At 27.0% G+C, this 24,210-nt stretch overlaps 1 protein-coding gene and 1 long non-coding RNA gene across 10 annotated transcripts in view; one reads left to right on the top strand and one right to left on the bottom strand.

Moving 5' to 3' along the window:
• Positions 1 to 5,247: 5,247 nt before the first annotated feature.
• LOC118066941 (leucine-rich repeat-containing protein 70-like) overlaps positions 5,248 to 24,210 on the bottom strand; it is a 33,536-nt gene continuing 14,573 nt past the window's right edge. The window contains exons 1-8 of one of the 8 annotated variants that reach the window (XM_035083397.1): positions 12,641 to 12,659; positions 10,994 to 11,517; positions 9,615 to 9,837; positions 8,890 to 9,029; positions 7,147 to 7,299; positions 6,854 to 7,034; positions 5,820 to 5,959; positions 5,248 to 5,647 (exon numbers count right to left, since the gene is read on the bottom strand). In XM_035083397.1, the coding sequence (XP_034939288.1) occupies positions 5,379 to 5,647; positions 5,820 to 5,959; positions 6,854 to 7,034; positions 7,147 to 7,299; positions 8,890 to 9,029; positions 9,615 to 9,837; positions 10,994 to 11,348 (1,461 nt within the window). In that variant the 5' untranslated portion in view covers positions 11,349 to 11,517; positions 12,641 to 12,659 and the 3' untranslated portion in view covers positions 5,248 to 5,378. The other 7 variants (XM_035083396.1, XM_035083392.1, XM_035083390.1 and 4 more) reach the window with 7 other exon arrangements.
• On the top strand, positions 12,456 to 15,080 carry LOC118066943 (uncharacterized). Of its 2 annotated transcripts, none has more exons than XR_004690303.1 (3): positions 12,456 to 12,582; positions 14,809 to 14,887; positions 14,951 to 15,080. It is a non-coding gene; the product is annotated as an uncharacterized lncRNA (long non-coding RNA). The 2 variants fall into 2 exon arrangements; XR_004690304.1 differs by lacking the exon at positions 12,456 to 12,582 and adding an exon at positions 14,154 to 14,468.

Raw genomic sequence — 24,210 nt, 5'->3', positions numbered from 1 at the left:
GTCTAGAGATGAAATAGAATTACAAGTAATAGTTTTGCATTCTGCAATAGTGCAGTAAGTCTGCAAAGACGTCTGAACAGACACGGTAATCCGATTTCTTGCTGTCGGGATCAATGCTGTATCACCAGTTTTTACATTAAATTCGAGTTCTTCACTACTTTTTTCTCTCACGGAAGTCACGTAAGAACACCAAAGCACTAGTGTGAATAATCCCAAAGCTCCAATCATACCCAAAACAATCAAAGTTGGCAAAAACTTTGGAAAATAATTCCCTAAACTACAATAGTCAACCGAATTGAAAAACTCTGTCTCATTAAACTCAATTAATCAACAATTAAATTTTTCTAATCACGATTAGCTATCTTTTTGTGGCAATTCTGATCAACTGATGGTTGATAAATGAATGAAATAAATTTATCAGTCAATTTAATTCACCATCTGCTGAAAATATTCAAGGATTAAAAGCCATCTTGATTTGAAATAAATCAATAAATCAATTGGCAATGAAATGAAATGACTCATGGTAGTCACAATAACATGATTGTGGCCAAGTAGCCAAACAAATGCATACATAATTTTATCACGCTTGATAAATAATACTCGAACAAAGTTATATGGAAAAATTTACCTCAGAAATGTAGAGAGTAATAAAAACTATTTGCTAGATTTATACATTAAATTTAGCAGAAAGCTGAGGAATAATTTATGTACCTTCATGGGTCTTTTTATCATACTGATATGTAAAAATATAAAACATTAGAAAAAAGTGCCTTTTTAGTACCATAAATATTATAATGCAGCATATAATATTGATGTAAGGTATAATGATGCATCTATTTTTGCTGAACCAGATAAAAATTCACATGTCCTTGAGGAACATTGATCTCTAAATCATTGGATAACTTTTTCAATCATTTTAAAGTATTTTTCACGATTCTGGAATCGAATCAAAGTAAAAGATATGTATAGAAAAACTTGAAAATATTGAAGGAATAAATAATTGAAAGCTTTATTTATCATGCACCAAGTTGAACAGAATATTTCACCCATGTTTTATTAAAATAAAAAAGTTCGTTATTTAAATATGAAGATAGACCAGGAAGAATAGGTCAACAGACCCAAAATTTTGATGCTAAATAACTAATTAGCAGTTATAAATTCATCATCAACCAGGTATTCCTGATTTAATTCAGGTTGGATCCTGAATACTCTTTAGCTCAGGACCACATCAGCTGGAAACCTTCAGAGATGGCCAGTAGTGAGCTCCAACCGATAACAGAGCACATTTAAATGAATAAATAGAGCACAAAATCGCAGCAGCAGACGAATAAATTAAAACCAGAGTAAATCAGAGGTACCTACCTGAATAAAAAACGTGGCTCATTATATCTTGAAACCACAGTTTCATTATGTTAATGAACTTTTGTTTATGTTTATCCAATGGGACTGGTCTCTGCAACGAATGAAATATGACATCACTTGCAACTTCTCTTCCACAAATCATGAAGCACGTAGACCTATTTCACCGAAAGGTAAATAATATTAGACTTATGAATATTTAATATTTATTCAATTAGGAGCATGACATTTACACATGACTTGCTGATAATTATAATTTGATGAAATTATAATAATCATTCCACCAATGAATTAAGGGTTACAATCAATAAAATATTCCTCAAACAATTTTTATTATATTTATTCAATAATTAATAATAATTACCAGTTAATTGATCAATCAATTATTTATCATAATAACGATATACATGATTAATAATAAGTGTTGAAGATTCACAATATATATATATATATATTTATATATATATTTATGTATATAACATTGATAGATTGTTTATTTTTCGGCATTTTGTATATAGATTTTATTTTTCACATTCTTTTATAATTAATAATAATAATTAATATTATTATCATCACCATTAGCATTATCATTAATAATAATTAATCATTTAGGTATATTAGACTTTCAATAGATGCAATATTTATTCAAAGATTGAACATGACGACAATAAAATTATTTATGACTTAGCAAACAACATTTAGATAAATGAGTGAAAAATTTTTTTCTATATAGATTAATCAATTTTTTTTTGTTGACAAAATTTTTTTTTATTTAGTTTAATGCTGCGTTTTCTTTCGACAGCTTTCGCGTTAATATATTTTGCGTGTACAAGCACATCACGATATTAAATAGTTTCACTTCCTCTTAAATAATCAACACTTTTTAACTGTATGTTATGCTCTTTACCTTCATATCTGCCATAATTAATTATAATTAATTGATGTTTTATTGTTTTTATAGACGGGGGGAGAGGGAGTTTGGTTTAATTATTCATTAATTTTTTTCAGTAACTCGAAAATTTCTAGCAAGAAGAATATTTAGTAAGTATGCAGCCGGATTTGTGCACTCTTATCAGTGAAGCCAGCCGCAATAAAATATTTAATAAATGATTTATTTGTAAGACTGTACAAAAATACCGCTTATTATTAATTGAATTAATTAATCTCTAATATTAATTCTGCTCGCCTCGAGCAAGCTTACGCCAAATCGATATGTCTCGACATGGTTCTGTGGGAATACGGTCCCATAATAACTTGTTCATCATTTTACTAATTGATAGTTTTCTTAACTCTATTATTGAAGGTATCCGTTGCCCCATGACCTTAAATAATCTCTACATTTATACCGAACTATAGATTGTTAATTCTTTTTTTTCACTATTTTCTGACTATTTTTAGTTATTTTTTCTGCATTTATGATTCTCTTGATCTAGTCTACTTTTCATCAGCTACTAGAGCGCCCACAATCAATCGAAATATGCCGCATACGAATTTTAAGTATTAAAGTAGGGCCCACTTAAAATCGCAGTTGGCGTATTTCTTAAATTTAACTATTAATAAAATGAAAATATTTCTTACAAATCAATACTATTGCAATTATTTTACTATTATGTTTCACTATATGTTTCTTAACATTGTTAAAAAAAATTTCTTCATTGCTCTGTTTAATTTCATTGATGTTATTTCATAGAAAACATTCTGGGCCTTATATATAATCATCAATCAATAATAATTATTTCTACAAACATATTTACTATTAATATAATTTTTTTTTTTCGTTTTTTTTTGTGTATATTTTTTTTTCAATGGTCATAATAATGTATATAGATGATGTATAATATTCATTTACTCATAAATTCTCTGAAATATTTGTCACACTAATCCCAAAATCGGGTCAAGAGATATGTATGTGATTTTTATGGTCAAGGTAAAATAACTACACTTAACTATCTATTCGAGGCTTTATCATATGTCATAGATATCAGAAAAATCGTGAATGATATGTATATCGTTCCCTTATTCTCCACAATACGAAGAGAGAATTTTCACTTTCTCGATTAAATTCGTGAAATTGATAAAAGATAGCTGAATACAAACTGTATATAGTTTGTACATCTCAGTCATCTGCTTTCTAGGATTGCAATTAACTAAAACTAATCAACACGGAAGAAATAAAAATAATTGAAGGTTTTTATTGTTATAAATTATTCATACATCCATCAACGATTTCGCTTAAGATAAAAATCATCTAATGATAACTTTAATGGTCTTTTTTTTTTGCACCATCATTAACTCTCTCTCTCTATTTGGTTTTGTTAATTATTATTAGCGCGTTAAAAATTTCTATTTGTTGTTCAATATTATCTAAAGCAACAAAAAAAATTCTAACAATCATTTTTTTTTTCTTCAACTTTATCGGTTTTAATTATTAAAATTATTATTCTTAATTATAAATAATTTTTTTTTTTTTAATTACATGAATCATTATCATCAAGCTCATATTACATCAGAAGATTATTTTTGCTAAAAATAAAATTGTTGAATATGTTAAAAAAAAATTCTTCAGAGTAATGCTCAACTAATTCATCACCATTCATTATTATCCATCAATTGAAATAAATAAAAGAGACTTATTCGAGTTAAAAAATCCGACTTTCAAATAAATCATACTCTTTATTTTTATCAAAAATGAATTAATTGCAATCACAGAAAGAAAACATTAATTCAGCTTCTTAAAATCTGTGCAGTGAACCTACTAATCAAGAGGCGTGCATTAAACATAAGCTAATTGTATATTTAAATCCTTGTAACCTACATTTTTATATTTATTCAAGAATAATTATTTATATCTATATTTATATATATATATTTATGCAATATTAACATTAATCATTAATTAATAATTATTTTTATAATTAATCATTTAACCATATCCTTAATTATTTATATTTGTATCATTAACTTTAGTAATATTAACATATCAGTATCAATACAAGGGAGGACTCGTGTTTATTTAAATCCCAATTGCTCGATCTAAATCCGCGAAGAGATGACGGGTAAAGAGACACGAATTGAACCATATAAGTATACATGGAGTACTTGGACAAGTGTTTGCTTCCTGTTAGGTGTATTACGCTTCATATACCGGCGTCATTATATAATTCCATTTGTATCATGTTGTTCAAGTGAATACGAAGATGTATCGAATCCTATCAACGGATTCCTTAATCATCTTTTGTATTTTCGTTGCTCTTTTGTTTTGTAAATATCAACAATTCCCATCATCTCTGATTTCATATTTATTTATACTTTTATTTTAAACTATACTTTTTATGTTAAACTCTGAGAAAGAAATCTAAATCGATACAGAAAATATATTTTATTAATTATAATACTATCATAATTTTTCTTTTTTTTTGCAGATTTATCTGAATCAATAAAATATTCTGATGATTTTTAAAATTAATTTTATTTGTGGGCGTTTGATTGAAGTAAATTAAAATTCATATACTCATCATTATTATGAATGAGTTGTAAGATTTTTGAACTCAAATATTTAAACGTAATATTTCATTGATTCAATTATTCTTGAATTGTCATTATTATATCTAAATTCCTTTCTCAGTCGAGAATACTTCCTCGAAAGTTGAATAAAAACGCATTGATATGTATATGAATCCGGAATCTACATATTCCGGAACTCGTTGAGAGTTATGTTTTATATTCAGAAAAAAATTCAAAGAAAATTTAAAAAAATATAGTTGGCAACGATTTTTTGATATGTATCGTTAGAGTGACTTAATGTCGAACATTTTGTTTAATAATTTGACTCTCGTAAAACATGAGTCTTTTACGGATTGTCGAAGTAAATGTTATTATAATAATTTCTCATTGTCTACACTAATTGCTTCCTTGATATCGAAGAGAAAGTCTCATGAAAAATGCTTTAAAATTCATTAATGCAGATTTGAATCTAACTAAATAAGCTATTAAATAAATTTGTTATCATCTCGTTAATATTACAGCAAAGCTGCTGTACTCACGACGATAATAAATTGAAGAACATTCACGTTATAATAAGATGCAATGCCTGATCCTGATATTCTGCCTGTCTTTCCAACACAACCCATTTTTTCGAGAGGGATATTTTGTAATGCATATTCGCGATTTTCTGGTAACATTGTACAGACGGTTCTTTTCTTTGACATCGTGTCGTCATCTTGACCTTTTAAATTCTTCAGCCAATAAGGAAACCATCGTAGATCACAAGTACAGATTAGCGGGTTGTCTTAAAAAAAAAATTTTAAAAACATTCAATCAATTTATCAAAGAAAAATAAAAGTTTGTTCATCAAATAAACTCATTTAAATATCAATTATTTTTGATGATAATTAAAATGAATCGATATTAATAAATCATTGCATTTTATAAATAGAAAGAAATGATATTTTGATGCAAACCTGTTATATCAATCATGACTAAAGTATCAAGAACATCTTCAATTGTCTCTTCAGGAATGTGTGTCAATTTATTGTTTCCTAAGTTAAGTGCTTGGAGAGAATTGAGATTTTCAAATATCATTACAGGCAGGGTCTTAATTCTGAAAGTAATTTAAAAAAATAAAAATATTACTATTTTTATATTTAATCGTAACATTTATCCATAAATTAAAAATGATTTATGACTTTGAGAAAAAAATTTCACATTTTTCATTTAAAAATGAAAATTTATTGGATTAATTATGATTTATTTGACTATTATAAGCACAACGTTGGAAGCTTTTTCTAGCTTTGCTACATTATTTTCAATTTTTGGAAGCTAGAAATAATCTGAAAAAAAAGTTTCAACTATTCGTAATCTAATTCAATACCAATACTTTTAACTCAATTATTAAAATTCTTGAAAATGTAATTGAGTGAGTTTATAAATATTCAACTATTATTTTCTTTTCTTCATTTCGAAATTGAAACTTAATCTTTGAAATGAACAGAATATTTTTAAAAAAGACGGTTCCACCCTTCATTTAATATACAATGACGTGCATATATATCTACGATCAATTTTAGTCATGCTGATAATAATAATCTTACTACTTTATTACATAAATTTGAATAATTATCAACAATAAAATATATCCAATAATAATAGATCATTCAAAATGTAATTATATGTAATATTAATTCAAAGATAAAAATAAAAAACTGAATCCATGCTTTTTTTTTATTATTCTGAGATAATTTTTTAATTTTGTTTGAAATTTTATCTGTTTTATGTAACTTGAAACTAATCGATTTGCTCTTTAATAAATTGAATCAATAGAACGGTTTTTAAATTGCAATTATAATTATGACATGAAACAATACCTTCTTAAAACATGAAGACGATGTATAAAATTTAATAAACATGCATATTTTAATCTTGAAGATAATTTCTTGAAATAATAAAAACCAAGAAGCATTGGTAAAAATAACAAATTCATTTTAAAAATACTTACAAATTTTTCTGGAGGTTCAGAAATGATATAGAGTCTCCATAACTAGTAAATGCATCATCTGAAAGGACGGTGATGTTATTAGATTTGAGTTCCAGATGGCGAAGGCGATGAAGACGTCGGAGCGCATCACTTGGTATAATATGTAAATTGTTTTCGTTGAGCTTGAGGTATTGAAGATTCTCTAGATAATAAAAAGAGAAAAGTATGAAAAGTATAATAACAATTGAACCAGGTGTGTCATTTGAATTTTTACAGTAGTAAAAATCTATGTTATAAAAATAATATTAATTTACCTTCTAAACCTATAAAAGCATCAGGATCCACATAGTTGATAAGATTACCTTCAAGCTCTAGAGAGTTTAATTGAGTCAAGTGTGAAAATACTCGTGCTGGCACCTCACGAATTTGATTGTGTGACAATACCAATGAGTCAAGACTTTTCAAACCTGCAGAGTAGAAAAATTCAATTGGGTCAGTTGTCACGATCTCTTTAAACGATAGTTCAAGTTAGAAATATGTTTTCGAACGAAAGAATTGGTAATAACTTTAAGCTAAAGGGAAATAAACTAAAATTTATATCATGAACTGTACGTTTTATGTGGAAACTTTTTGGACATTCATGGCAAATAATAAATTATGTTTTAAATTTTAAATGAATGATGTAGAATTCAAGAAAATTATCAAAATAATTAATTACTGTATCAAGTATCTACAATACATTTAATCAAAATAAAATATTTGCTTTATTTTAATTTTGTTTTTTTATTTTGTATAAAAATACTATAATAGCTATTAAAGTTTTAAATAAAACACTTCAAGCTGACTAATCAAGCTATCAGTTCCGGTTTTTTTATCATCACTTTTAATCATTTCCATCCGCAGTAGATCTACTGGTATCTCTCTGAATAGCGAGGCTTTCAAATGTGGTCTGTACGTAAACTGTATGTAATAGTAATCAACATCAAAGAGTAATCCTACGTATTTTTCAGCTATACAAGTTATTCTATGTATATTTATAATTGATAATTTTACTCATGTTGATGCTGATGTATTCGTTAGTGAATTATGATAGACTAAGTCATGCTAAATGATGTGAAGTCATGATCCAATTAAATAAACATCACTAGTTGTTGATTGGGCTTAATACTCGAATGGGTTCACTTTGATGACTGAATGTATATGATGTGATGGATTATAAAATTAAGGTTCTCAGGTATGATTTGGTTTTTTAAGGAAATAAAAAATAGAAGGAGTATTAATTAATTCTATTTCTATTCTAATATGCTAATTATTTAAGTAAAAGATTCTTGTTTTTATTAAATAATTATTTTTAGTAAAAAGAATAATTCAAAATAACAACAAGAGTTTTTGTAGATAAAATTGGTAATTATTCAAAAGTGCAAATAAAACTAAGTTTCCAACACTGGCTCTCAGTTCCACATAAAAATTCATGGCTTTATTATAGCCATGAGGGTAAATATAATTTATAAAAGATGCTAGGGGGGTGGTAGGAGCGTCGTTTTAAGCTATTTAGAGGTGGTAGGTGTATAATAATTTTTGAAAGATTTACTTTTTTATATTTTTTTATACTTACAATGCAGTTAAAATGAATATGTATAATGAATAATCCGTAACGGTTGCTTCAGAGCTTTTTCGTAAGATCAGTGACCGAGGAAAAATTCATTGAAAAATTCAAAATAAAGGTAAAGCTTAAGTATCCTTTATAGTTCACATAATGGAGGGGAAAGATGAGCTATAAAGTTAGATATAAAAAAGACATAGAAAAAAAAATGAAAAAAAAAGCTTCCTCGTATAGACGTGAGACCTAAGAAATCTTCTAAATGATATTTTCGTTGGCAATATAACTACGTGATGACAAAGTAAAATGTTTAGCAATTTTTCCGTTACAAATAAAAGACATTTGCTCGTATTCTATCCACAGTTTGAATGTTTGTAATTTAAAGGGATTTGAAATACAAGAAAAAATCTCTCAAGGGAAAACAAAAATATTTAGGATGTCTAGAAGATTTATTTACCTTCAAAATCTCCCTCTTGAATGCTTGTAATCTTGTTCTCTTGCAACTCTAACTTTTTTAGCACATCCAGGGATGATAAAGCTGATGTAGGAACACTTGTCAGCTGATTTCCACCAAGGTTTAGCCGCTTTAATTTCCGGCTGGACAAATGAGTAAACATTGAATCAGTGATCAACATCAACAACTATCCTTCAACTATAACGGAGAAAATGAAGAGATATACTCAAGAACAAAATTACAGAAATTCATCATGGTTTTGATATTATTATTTTTTTTTTTCATTTCACTGAAGCGAGTTATTTCAAAATTATCTTTCTAAATTAATTTTTACATTTATTCATCCGTTTTTTTTGTGATGTTTATTGGATTTACGTTTATGGAAGTATAAAGAAAACTGAATCGTTATTATTGGATTCGTTTTTTACAATTGAGTAAAATTTTTTCTCTTTGCTTTTAACGTTCTGAACACGTAAATAGATTTTCATAAAATTGTTGGAATAAATATCATTGAAAAATTGATAGACTCTTCTGTAGTTTGTGGAATAGAAAAGCCATTCATCATTTTTTATTTACAAAGAGAATAAAAATTTCTTGCCTATTTCAAATTAATTGGATGCTTTTCATCACAGTCAATTCAAATGATTACATATAATAATCAAATTTCAATTTTATTCTTGAGTATTCCTTCTATTTAATAGAAAAATTTCGGTGTATGTATTTCTTACTCATCAAGGCCAGTGAATGCATCAGGATCGATTGAAGAAATTTTATTTTCATAAAGACTCAGAATTTCTAGTGTATCCAATCCAGCAAATGAACGTGCATGTAATTCCTTAATTTTGTTCCGGTTCAAATTCAATATTATGAGGGAGTGAAGATTTACTAAAGCTGAAGATGGTACATAAGTGAGGTAGTTTTGTGAAAGATCCAATTGCGTTAGTCCTTTTCCTGTAGAGCAAAAAAAAAGAGCTTCAATATTATTTGCACGACTATATGAAATCGTAATTTTCATATTTATTGTAAGATTTTTAAATCAATTCCTCTTTTTCAATTGATTTACAGCCGTTCATAGGAATTTTGTCCTATTGAAGCTGTCTACATCTAGATATATTATTAAATCGCTCAAATTTATAGAATCTAAAATATTATTATGTATTGTATTTTGAGATGATTAAATTTAAAAAAAAATAATGAATAGAAAGGATTATTTGAATTACGTTATCATTCCAACAGTGAATTTTTAATATTAAAAATTTATTCTGAATAAAAACTCTAAAATTTTGAAAACTTTCAGAGAGTAGTACTGCTGTTGAAAAAATAATCAAATTTTAACGGATCAAAAATTATGAAGAAGTTTTTTTTTATAAAAAACCTCATTCAAAATTTTTTATTACTTTTTTCTTTTTAAATATTGAACAAATTTGTAAAATAACTTTACCTCTAAAAATTCAGATGTGATATGAAAAATTTCTAAAACACACACCACTTTTCAAGAGGATTTTTTTATTCTTATTCATCGACTGAAGTTCACTTATAAATACTTACATTAAACTCATTCAAATTTTTTTTCCAATTATGGTAAGTATTGAAGCAAGAATGATTTCAGTTTTTTTTTTACTACTCAGTGTGAAAATCAATGAGAATCTTTAAATGAATGAATTTTGGTATGAAAAGTTTTAAGCAAAGCATTCAAGGCTTCTTAACTCATTAATTTAATCTTCTTATTCCATTTTTTTTTTAATTACAAGAATCGATAAAAAAACTATTATTGATATAAGTACATACCAAAAAAGCAAATTAAAAGTTTAATCTTAAAGTAACTTTTCTCCACAACAAATTGTTCTTTTTTTCTATATCCGTTTTGATAAATATTTAAGTCAAAAAATGAAGTTAATAACTTTTCTAAAAGTAAGGGAAACTCTTCTTAATCATTCAATTAAAATCAAGAAAATAAGATGAATTGAAAAGTTAGAAGCCAAGCTATTCCCTCAACACAAACTTACTACATTTCCCTTTGAAAACGATTTACTGCTAAGAAAAACTAAATAATTCTTTTAGTATCTATTGTAGAAAGTTGATGGTTAATTAAATAAAGAAGACTTACCAATAGAGCTAAGAGAGCTTTCTTCAACTGTTGCAAGACTACTGTTATGTATAGTAAGATGTTGAACAACTAATCCCAAGAACACAAAACCTTGAAGCTTGGGGAAACTATTGTGGCGTAACTTAAGATAAAAAATAATAGCATTTTGCTGTTGCTTGAGAGCTGTTATAGCATTGTTGATATGTACGTGGTCTGTAAATTCACAAATGATATCCAAACCATTTTTCTTGACAGAGCAAGAGCATGGACTAATATCAGCAGGTTTGGGACAATGTTGAATCGTTTGTGTCAACGAACTACCAACAAAAACAAAGAGAAGACACAAAAATCTTCGTATCCTCATATTATTGCACATCGTTTGGGTTCTTTCTATTTAGCTTTTCTATTATCTATAAGCTGCTTCACTTTTCTCCACAATGATATTCACTTTATCCACTTCCAATTTGTCCTCCTGTACCTCAGCCTGCTACTTCAAGTCTATGTTATTTATTTTCATTGTTCACGGTACTCCCAGGACGCCAAATCTGTGAATTAATTCAAAATAATTGCTCTGGTAAGTCGACAGGAAATGAATTAATAATTTGATTATTTTTTTTTTTTAGAATTTCAGTAGAGTTCTATCAAAATTAAGCTATTAAATTTATGTCATTTGCAAAGATAGTTTGTTTTTTGTTGAAAAAATCATTCGTTTGTATTAATAACACCATTTGTTAGAACTTTAACCATGGGTAATAATTCATTTAATTTTATATTTATACATGACTGATTTTTAGTTACTGTAAATTTCTAACACTGATCAAAACAATTTAAAATTGCTATTAACTTTAAAACAATTCATTTATTTTCAATAAAATAAAAACACAATTGGTATAATTATCAAGTTTCACTGAAAATGATTATATTTTTCGACATATTTATCCACTGATATATTTTCAATCGAGTAAGTTCATTTAGAAGCCATTGAATCTTGCAATATTATATTCCACAACAGTTTGAACACACAGTTCAGTAATGAAGAATTGTGTTGGTAAAATTCTTCGAAAACAGCTATCGAGAGCAATATCGAAAAGTAGTAAACAAAAGTTGTTCGATAACTAAATGAAAATCAGTTCAAACACACACTTAATTCCATTCCAACACGTGCAACTTGCAGGAGACCATCATAAATTTACATTAAAACCTCTTCTACGTTTTCGTTATTGTGTCAACAAGAAAATTCGACCTTACATTTGAATTAATTTATTTAATTGTCTTGAGTTGTTGGGATAATAATAACAAATGTTCCAAGTTTTCATTTCAAAGTTGAAAATCACAAATCAAATCTAGATAACCTTAATTATGATTGATTGACATGGATGTTTACAAACATCTTTTTCGTGTATTATAATAAAATGAGTATCAAAGGTCAATTTAATTATATAATGATAAGTATCGAACTAGAATGAGTGTATTATTTTGTAACACGACGTATTACTACTGCGTTTCTTACTCAGACCTGGCTGCTAGCATCGTCATTCCCTAAGGCACTAATGGATGGTTTCCGGTTTGGAGAATTATGAGATAGTGCGTCATGTATTTTCACACAAAAGGTGGGGGAGTTTTTATTTAATTTTTTTTTTCTTTTCAATTTGGAAATCTTTTACTTACCCAGATGTTCATTTTCTTCGATCATTTTACGCAGTCATTTTTTTATAGTGATATTAATTTTTCTTTTGATACCATTTAATATGCAACAAACATTCCATCAGCTACTTAATAGAATTGATGATGTGATAAATATTGTAACAATACAATTGTTCAGAATAGATAACAATAGAAGAATAGAAAATAATAGAGAAACTTTTATTGATAAAAGTTTATATAAAACATTTATTGGACCAAGTTAGTGTTGTATTAAATAACGTACAGTACGAAACAGATACAGTAAATGTAAACAAACAACATGTTTCTGAGGCTGATAAGAAAATATAAATAATGATGATTGAGTTTCAAGACTCATGAAAGTAGGAGAATATAAACTTAAAGTTTTAAAATTTTTGTTGCTAATGGACTTTCTAAGTTTTCAATCAAATTGTAGTAATTATATTTTTTCATCTTTTGATGGATTAGAAAAAATGGTGTACTGATAAAAATCGAGTGAATTATTACTAATATTAAGTGCTAAGTGACTGAATAATGAAGACGATAATAAATAAAATATATGGACGCCTTAGAGGTTAGATGGTGTGAACAAATATGCTGTGTTTGATTAACTATTTGATTATATACATTTCATTTCCTTACTTCTGATGGGAAATATTTAAAAATTAACTTTTTATCATTCTAGAGTATTTCATTTTTTTTTTTTTTTAGAATTAAATATTTGATATGAAAAAATTTTTTTAATGAGCAAAAATATTTTTCACTTTTATCTCAAATTTAAATTTATTTTACATCATAGAGAGAGAGAGAGAGATTAAAAAAATTTTTAATTTTATTTTTACTCATTAATTTATCGTTGGTTAATTTTATTTGCATATTTTGTTCAATGCAACACAGTTATTCATAAATATTGTATTTGTACTGTTCCTCTATGAAATGGCATCTGCATAAAAAGAATAAAAAAGTAAAAATTGCCTCATAAAAAAGTAAGATTGGTCTTACACAAGAGGGGTGAAAGTTATTTCATAGTGATAAACCTTGGTGCACCATAAATTGAGACAAAATATAACTTTACACTGGAGAATACCTGTAACACATATTACATGGGAAAATCAGATGAAAAATATTGAATAATTTTCTATAAATAGGGTGGGAATGAAATATGTGAGACTCACGGTAAAAAAAGTTAGACAGTTAAACTGAATAAGTTGAAATAATTTATTAGAGGATTTTGTAATTGATAGTCTTATTTCAAACCTTCATACATTTTATTTCAAGTACATGGATAAAAATTTAAAAAAAAAAATTATCAAAAATTCAGTAAACTTAAAACGAAAGATGGTAAAAATTAATCTTTGCCGTTTATTAATTATTAATCTTTCCTTTCTGGTGGTTGCTAAGAGCTTTAGTTATTAAGTCTAAAATTCTTTAATCTATTTATTTAAAAATCAAACATGAAATAATTAAAAAAATTTACTTGTTTTATCTTTAATGCAATACGTTTGAAAAATCTCATAATTGTAGACTTATATAGTTCGCTCTTTATCCAATGAACGTTTGTTCAAGTTTACTTTGGAGATCATGTTATCTCATTTACTCAAGGAAGTAAAAAAAATTAAAGATAAATGGAAGTTATAAATAAATATGCTTAGACGAAATTTTTCCCAAATAGTTGATTTTAGTTAAGATTTATTCCTCTACTTGTCAATTGAATATTTTATAAAACCTTCAACTTGGCAAGACGTTTCTAGAATAAAAATGGTTAAGATGTAAAAGAAAAAACTGAAGAGTACTAAGACGAACTATAGACGACGCAGTGGGAATTCAATATAAGGTTTGTGCGGACGTCTGTCGTTCAATCGCTTTTTATTTGTTCCACTAAATTCATCCAATGCATGTGCACTTTTTTCTCAATTTCTTTCTTACTCGAGCTTTAAGTCACAAGGGAGTGCCATTTGTTGCAACTCCCCAGTAACAAAAAAGCCGTTTGACAATATTCGAATTGCTTTCATCTAGGTTATTTGGTGGAAAAAATATTGATTAAAATATTCAATTTTTTTTATTCATTGTTTGTTTCTTGTATTGTTTTTTAAATTGAATATCAAAAAACAAAGCTTTCTAATAATTACGTTTAATAGTGTGTCAATCATCAAAACTATCAAATTATGTTTCAGGTATCAAAAATTATAAGAAGTTTGGAGACTGTTCATCATCATGATCATCAAGACCAAAATCTAGCTAGCTTTACCAAGAGTAAGTAGTAAGGTTTTATTAAACAAGTTCGTCATAATTTAATAAAGCTCTTATCAAAAACAGCTAGAAGGAAAAGACTATATCAACATGAAAATAGTTGATGACAAACAATTGTCCAGCCACTCAAAAACTTGTCTACAATTGCTGAAAAACAAACTTGAAAGTAATAAGTAAAGCTAATATTATTTCCAAATGAATAAGTAATATATTTTAAACATCCTCTTCCATCAGTTTACTTGAAAATATTTCCCTGAATTTCTAAAAAAAAAGTCCAATCAATATAGTTTAACCTTCATTCATCATAAGTTTTATAGATAATTCAATACAATCAAAAGAAAGTTGTTCAAGTTTAGTACGAGTTTTTTAAAATAAAAAATTTGAAAAGTTATGCAATAATAATGAAATGAAAAATATCGTTGACATTTTTCTTAATAATTTGAACATTTAAAAAATTTATTCTTAGAATTTCTTTTGAATTTGTATGTTACTTTTGCTTCAATATTTTCAACATCAAAGAGTGCTTTTTTCTATACAACTTGCATTGTAAAATAGAAAAATGCAGTCATATTAAACTTGGGTATTATTGATCAATACATTTGCTACATAAAATTTAATTCTAGGATATATGTTCAACTTATTAACACACAGGAAAGGAATCTTTCAAGCTGCTATGATTTATTTGTTGAATTAAATCTCGTATTTAATTTTGTTCCTAAAGGAACATTGTGCAGAGGTGTCAAGAAAATGAGCTAAATCGAGTAGATATTTGAAATGGTTAAGTTATTCAACGTAATATACGTTCAGAAGTTGTTTAACAATGGTTCGAGAATTGTAATTGCCAGAGTGTATGGTTAAAATGTTGGAAAATGTTAGATACGTGCATATGGTTCCAATATATGTTTCTGGAAACGTGGAATAAAATCATAATAATGTGATTTGAACTCTGTTGGATTCTCAGTTTTCAATTTACTGACAATTTACTTATTTAACTATTTAACAACAAAATTCAGGTGAAGTAAAAAACTTATAACTTTCCTTCATCCAGATATAGCTAGAGTGATGAAACATTTCTGCAAGTGTATGTCAAATCAGAATAACTCATACTCCTGAGATAATATTTTGAATATAAAATTAGCCAGATCATCATTATCATCCAATGAACTGCGACTGTATTATTGGAATATCTAAAAGTATAACTGCTTGAGAATTTACATGATTGTTTTATTCCAATGCACTCGAAGTGGAGCATTATTCTAAACTCATAAGAATACATTTGCTATTACATATACATTTTGGAATATATAAAAAGTATATTTTAGTCAAATGTGAAAAATCATATATTCACATAAATTTTTGAGTTAAAAAATATTACATCTTTGGTATTTTACATAATGTTTTATAAGAAAGACACATCTAAAAATATTCAATTTGGTACCCTAGTTAATTTATCAGCATGCTAATAGGAACAGGATTACGTAAATTTCTCTATCATCCAGCTTTTTAGAGCAACAAGTGAAATTGCTAAATAGCAGATTTTTATGTACACATGATGTAAAGTCTAGAACACTTTACTTCAAGTTTACAGGTTTTTAAAATATTTTTAAATCAAATATTTAAAGTTCATTCAACATAGAGTGTCTCATAAATAAGCAACAGTAATAAGATAATCGATGTTCAAATGTTGAAGTGTTTTGTGAGCTTTATTGAAGCTTTTAAATATATATTATATGCATACACTGTCTTCAGTGAAATTCATTATCTATTTTAAAGTACATATCAAGAGTTAAAATTTTTTTTAACATGAGTTAATAAAGAAATTGGTTTTTATATCATCAAAATTACCTCAGAATTTATAGTAATTGTACGATCATACTGAATTTTATTTAGTTACATAATGTAAATTACTTTGTCGCATGATAAAAATTTTCATGACGGAATAAATTTTCCTTGATCATTTTTACCATAAATTTATCTTTATGACTCAAATATTCAAATATTATCGTTTATTTAATTTAGATTTAAACTAAATCTACATGAATTAAGCTTTTTAAAAGCTTAAATTTCTTTTTTATATCACTAGAGAATCTTTCAAGATTGAAAACGCAATGTCGTTTGAATTTATGATCAGAAATTTTCATTCCCATCATAAATTTATTCAATATGAAGTGTAACTTTTTTCTTCCAAATAATCAACTATCAAACAAAATAGTAAAATTTTATGAGAAAATTTTGAGCTTACCTCAAGTATATATTCTGAACTAAGTTATTGGTGAGTATAAAATATTTACGACAATATTTTTTTTATTTACACCCATCGTACTCACAAGTAATAAAGCTCACCTCAGTAGAAAATGTACTCAAACAAGTGTAAACAAATTGTATCTTTGAGTAAATAAGGGAAATGTCAATTCATAGAAAGCATCAACCTAGTAGCAAACTTCATCTCATTACATATTACAAGGAGCACACGATCTTCAGTAAATATGGTTACTCTTTTGGACCAAATCTCCTGGAATCCTTTCAACCCTATCAAGACACTCTCAAGAGAGCTTCAAGGATCCAGTCAGCATGATGCCATTTACAGTTTTAATGCAATTTAGAGGTCACGTGATAACTGATGATATAAAAATGACGTGACATTCTAGAAAAGTCAGCCTTAATCATCTAAAAAAAACTCATTTGATTCAACTAATCATCAAAAATAATGCTTGAATTTAGAAGTACTGTAAAGTTCAATTCTCTTTGGCCTCTTTGGAGATTTGCTGTATCTTTTAATAAAGTACTACCTTGAAATAGAAGAATAAAAAATACTCGAAATGTTTATTATAAAAAAATGGCATGAAAGTAATAAAGTTATCCACGAGATAAAATTACAAAACAAAGAAAAACTTGATTAAATGATGTAGGTGTGAAAGATCAGAATCTTGATTTTTCAAGCGTTACAAGATTAACACCTTTTCATCACGATTGTTATCATATACGTAGGTCGTTTTTTTTCGTTGATTCCTCATTAGTTATATCTCAACTTAGCTATCGGTTTCTATTTAATTGCTCCTAACTGGAAAGATATTGATCTTTGGTTCTAATTATCGCATCGATTTCACCTCCATTCAGATGCAAACTTGAGCAATTTTTTATCAACTGAATTTGAATTCTTTGCTGGTTCAATGAAAATAAAGTTAGAAGATTAACGTCTTCAGAAAAATTTATTGCTTATGTTGATATTCATTGGTGACAATGAGTAGGTGCTAGTAAAATACGACTTTTTGATCACTTTGTTACGTTAAAAAACAACTCTTTAATAGGTAATTTAAATTATTTCTATTGATGAGATGACTGTAAAAATAATTGAAGATAGAAGATATCGATTTCCACCCTTGTTTTGTTTGCTACTATAAAGATATTTACATTATCTCCATAAACAAACCCTATATCTACAGGCAACTGATAACGTTTATACACTTTGCTTTAGACTCACCCAGGGATATTGCTCGTGGGCTCCAATTTCAAAAACGCCATTAATCTTTCCTTATTACAACAACTCTTTGAAATTTTGCATTTTCTTTAGTATCTTTAGCAGCACAACTTTTATTCTGATAGTAATCTTGCTCACATCTAGTAAAGGCTTATTGTTGAATCCAACATTTCAAGAAGATTTGAGCAAGTCCATCATCAAGATCTAGCTACCAGGGTAATAATCATATTGATAAAGATAGTTTATGTTCTAAAATATGTATTAAAAACTCGACCTAAACCATGAAAATATTTCAATCAATATTCAATGTTCAATTTTGATTAGAACAGTTTTTAATTATAGCTGTATCCATTGTTAGCCTAGAGTTCATCTAAAGCCTGTGAAACTAACCCGGATCTACTTAGATTTAGAAGTTAAACTTCAGACTAACATGGAGCTTATGAGGTTTTCCCAATTAGGCAGTCATTGAGTAGCTGTAGCATGTGTTACATTTTCCATGAAAACCTCAAGGGACTTGAAGAGAAACTCAATAGAAGATTTTACTTAGGATGCCAATAAATTAATGTATTAAAATCGAATAATTAAATTCCTTCAAAAATTAAAATACTCAATCATGGTCGTCGAGTTATCAGTATTTTATTTGAATAACAATATTTAATTCTCAATTATCTTGTAATACTTTTCTTTCTTTTTTACAGTAACATTAATTAGCTGTACATTAATTTCATGAATTATACAATAAATTTTCTGAACATTACTTCTTATTACTTGCAGAGGATGAAAAACCTCGAGTAATTTCAAGTTCTGTAATAAACTCGTTGATGGACACCATCTATTTTCTTCAAAAGCATTTAGTTAATACAAGTGAGCAATAAAGTTTTTGAAGACTGTGTAAATTATTTAGAACATGAAAAGTCTTCTCTTTCAAATTTACTTCTTTATTAACTTATTTTAAATGTTGAACAATAGAAGTACTTTGATTAAAGTTTACATTTATTGTTGCCAACTCGAAATTTTAATTTACACTTTAATTAAGGAGTTTCTATCATTATGAAAAATTCAAGATGACAAAGAAGACTAAAATTTCCTCTGTGATGTAGTCTAAATAACACATTCTTCTACATTTGTTTTCTTTATATTTAATAAATATAAAATAAATAAGAGATGTGTTGTGGGAGTATCTTTTAATATTCTTTCAATGAATATCTTTTTTGATTTTCTTTTCCATTCTATAAATGATTACATCGATAAATCATAGCATTCCATTATTAATAATTTCATTGAATCAAGTTTGATACAAAACGATATTTGCTTTTAACTAATGAAATTTTCCATTAAAGAATATTAAAAAAATAGCAAATATTATAAAATTTAACTCGATTAAGACGAACGGATACCAATCAAATTTTTATATAAAACTTACTAATCAAGTAAGCAAAATGTAATAAAACTTTCATCATAAAACATTCCTTTTTTTATTGTGATTAATATTTTGAAGCTTATTCCCTTCACTTCACATTAATTTTGGTTTATCTGCGTTCCCTCTGATTTCTATTTTATTTTTATATCCCATGGGTTCTTGTTTATTTTCTTTAGTTACAATTTATCTGAATAAACATAACTACAATACAAACATCTACCTTATTGTTTTGTCGAGTTTTTTGTGATATCCATTATCGGCTTTGATAATCGATAAAGCATGGTCTTTTTTTTTATATACTTGAAAACTCAGGATGTAATTTCCAGCAAGCGTGAATTATACACAAGTATTTGAGTATTTGAATATTCAATGCTCCTAGACATTGTTAAAAGGAATCAGATGAAGAAATACAGAAAAGAAAGAAAAAAAAAAGGTAAAATAAAGGATTCTGATTGCACTCGTTTGGAAGTATTTTCGAGATAAAAAATTCCAGACTATTCTATCTTGCACAAATGTGTGAGATAAAAACAGTCAATAATGATAATGACTACTATTTTTCCTTCTTTCTTTACCTTTTTTTCTTTTCTGTTAGATTGTTCATGCAAAAGTACAGGAAAAGGAACTTGAATTTTCCAACTTAGGGGCATTACATTGTTGTAAAATGATCGCGGAAGTTGGATTCGAGTTTTGAAAACTCCTGTGTGATAAGTCCACAGGTTAAATTTTTTTTACTCTTTTGGTGTTACATCTTTTTTGAGTATGAATACCTAAACTTAAAGAAACTTTTTAGAAGATAAAACAAAATAAAATCTACTTTTTTATTATGCTTCATTTTTCATGTTAAAAACCATCATAGTTTATTCGAAAATATACATTAAACTTGGATTAGAGATTCAGATGTCCAGTACTTACTGATCAGTAGTACTTTATTTTCACAAATGTCACCAAAACCAACATCTCCAAAGTTTTAATTAGTGATAAGCAGTAGGTAAAACTTTAAAACGATTATTACTGGGTTTTAATTTTATTTCCTTTATAAATCAAATAACTTTGCAAACTAGCAATGGTTTTTTAACAATAACACAATAAAAAACTAAAACAATTGAAACAGGAGAGTAATTGTTTTACTATTTTTATGTTTGAAGGAACATTGCTAAACCAAATGATGATTATTACATTTGTTACATTTTGTTGAATACACAATACAATAATTTTGTAGAGTTTATAAACAAACTTTTATAAATCTGTGATAATTTTTATGTGATATCCAATTATTGTGAATTAAATTTTTTTTAAATAGAAGAGCTTTTTTTATTCAGAGTTCATTTTCATGAATTATAAATATAAATTAATATAAATAATTGTATACCTTTAAATAAGTTGGAAATAGTTTAGCAGATTTATCTTGGAGTTTCATCTGTTCTAACTACTACAACATCAATATGTTTCAGTTAATCAAATACCCAACTTATGGATAATAAGATACATGGGTCTAAAAATGTATTTTATTTTTATTTTAGTGAAATAATTAATCAACAATATCTAAACTTTAATCAACTTTTATCTTATAATAAAGTTGAGGATGAAATTATTTTATCCTGAGTATAATTATAACATCATTTTCAATCCATCAAGTTATAATAAAGAAAAGCTCATCATCATAAAATTCGCTGCAGGTATAGCTTACCTTAAGCTCTTTAAAAAAGGCTTTAATTAAGATTCAACAGTGATTCAATTCATTATTTTCTCTTGAGTAACTTTATTATTCTGTGGCTCGTAAATTGATTTTAGTTTAAAAGAAGCCCAAGAAAATCCGGTTAAAAAATGCATGTGTGATTTCTGTTTCTCACAAACATTCTTCTATTATAATTTAATACTCTTAATAACAATCAACAAGTTGGTGGTATGATCCTAGCAAGATGATCTTTTTTCTTCCATATTAGCAGCAAAATTTTCAATCATTCTGCTAACTTTTTGATTCCCTATTGTTCATCATTGATTTTAGTGATCCTTTTCATTGCAAAGCCATTACAAAGTCTAACCACAACCTGCAGTTGAAGATCTCTCTCTCCCTTTAATGATGATGCTGTTGGAAGTCCTTTGAAATTGAGATTGAAGTGGTCATTCAATCGAACTTTCTGATCAATGCCAAAAGCTGAATACTATAGCTCGTTAAATACTTTCTATCATTGTTACATCAAAAATATTCACAAGTTCCTTGATTTTATTTCAGTCTCTTTTAATTCAATTACCAAAAATATTCATCAACGTTGCAGCAAATTGATACTGTTATATTACCTGTATAATAAATATAACTAATTTTTAGCAAGGATTTTTGATAAAATCATTTGATAAGAATCAGATAATAGAATTGGTGGAAAGTAGTATGACAAATAACTTCATAGTAACATTAAATCCAGTGATCACATGACGCATTTCTAGGATGATAACATTGATCTATTGGTGGATATATTAATTGAAAATTCGCATGATTCAATGGTTCATGGAGTTACATACATTGAATAATTGAATTTTCATTGCGAGATTGTCCAATTTAATATCGATAAACAAGAATTTGATGCACTTGACTAAAATCATATTCGTAATTGATGATACCATGCATTTGTTAGGTATTGAGGGGAATGTTGTTAATTTAACTTTTCGACATGAAAACTTTTTTTAAAAACAAAATATATTATATTTTTAATATAAATTGACAGTCAGATATATTACATGGGAATACAATAATAAAATATAATTTATTATCAGAAAGTTTCAAACATAATAGAAAAATAAAAGTATCATTATTAATCTTCTGCTTAAATTCTGATACTAGAGTTTTCTTATTAAAAAAAATGTTGTTTTTTCTTTTTCTTCTTAATAATTTCTTATTTAAGTCAAGACATTTTTTATGTTTAAAATATCTTTCATCCCCGAAGGTTTTCATGTCAACTAGTTAATATTCTATGGACGTACGTTGCTTAATATTTAATTAAACGAAATATTACTTAATACAGAATGACCATATAAATAGAGTTGATCATTATTCAAACAAATAAAAAAGTCAACACATCAACTGGGAAACTTTTGCCCTGGTCAACCCTATTTTACATATTTAACTATCCCTCTGTCTCTGTTTATCATGGAGTTTTCCTCGTCTACCGATCTAAAGCTCTGCAGTAATGAATATTTTGTTCCTCAAGTAACAAACTGAAAATGAACATGGCTATACCAAAAATAGTGAAACAAGTCATTAACTCGTATGAATAATGTAGGTATTAGCAACAAAAATTTAGAAAATCTCTCCTAAATGTGAAAATTTGTAAGTAAAAATGATCTACAAGGAAATCACTGTTTCATTTAGCTCTACTATGGTAATGATTTCACATGACTTAAAAACAATTATAAATTGTTTATAAAAATTTTAATTTGTTATAAACAATTAAAGATAGTTTTAATTTATTGAATGACCATTACCATGATTAAAATATTGTTATAAATAGCTTGATGTGATTCGAAAATGGTGTATTGTTTATAATAATGGCAATTTATTATAAACAAAAGATGACATAATTACTGATTTTAATAAATGAAAAAGTTCGTCGTCCAGGTTTATTTTTAAGAAATATTTTCCTCAGTGATAAAACTGAATCTATATGTGGATCCAACTTTTTTGACATCTTCTATATATCATCAGAGATAATTTTTTATGATAATCAACAATTAACATTCTTAGAATTTATTACTGCAATCAACTTTACGATTATATCAATATGTTTAAATAGAAAGCTTGATAAGATGGTAGAATTTTGATATAAAGTCCTTAAAATAAATCGAGCATTATCGATCCCTTTGTGGAGATGACGTTCACTGGCTGGATACAGTGCTAATGTCAATACTTAATATTACAAGTCAACGCCAGTCGTGTACAAGTTTCAGACGTGAGTGGAATGAAATGACCTTCATCACATTTTTCTGGTCCTCTAACTCAATACTAACATTAGTATTTGAAATATGTTATATTGCTTGAGTATAATTGAACTCCATTGTTTGCTTCTGCTTATTTTCATATGAATTAAAATGAAAAATACGAGAAAGAGTTATTATAAGATGGAGTTTGTAACATTTGAATTGCATATTATCCTTTACAATGGAATGAATACATTTGTAGTGAATTATTACATAAAACAAAGTACTTAAATTCATCATAAGCATGCAGCTATTAATTCACTCGGTGGATGAAATAATATTATATTAATAATGTAATGCACATTGTCACAATGAACACGCCCTTATTACAATCTAGACAGATTTTATTAATCAATGTCAATCCTAATTACTGAGTTCAATTATCTTTAATCTAACATTTAACTGATTGCATGGTAATAATAGTTATTATTTTCTGTCAAGGATAATGATCAAATATAA

The sequence above is a fragment of the Chelonus insularis genome, unplaced genomic scaffold (genome assembly GCF_013357705.1).
Source record: "Chelonus insularis isolate UGA/USDA-ARS -01 unplaced genomic scaffold, ASM1335770v1 contig_358_pilon, whole genome shotgun sequence".
NCBI classification, from domain to species: Eukaryota; Metazoa; Arthropoda; class Insecta; order Hymenoptera; family Braconidae; genus Chelonus; species Chelonus insularis.
Note: the sequence above shows the minus strand (reverse complement) of the source record. Positions and strands in the feature narration are given on the sequence as shown.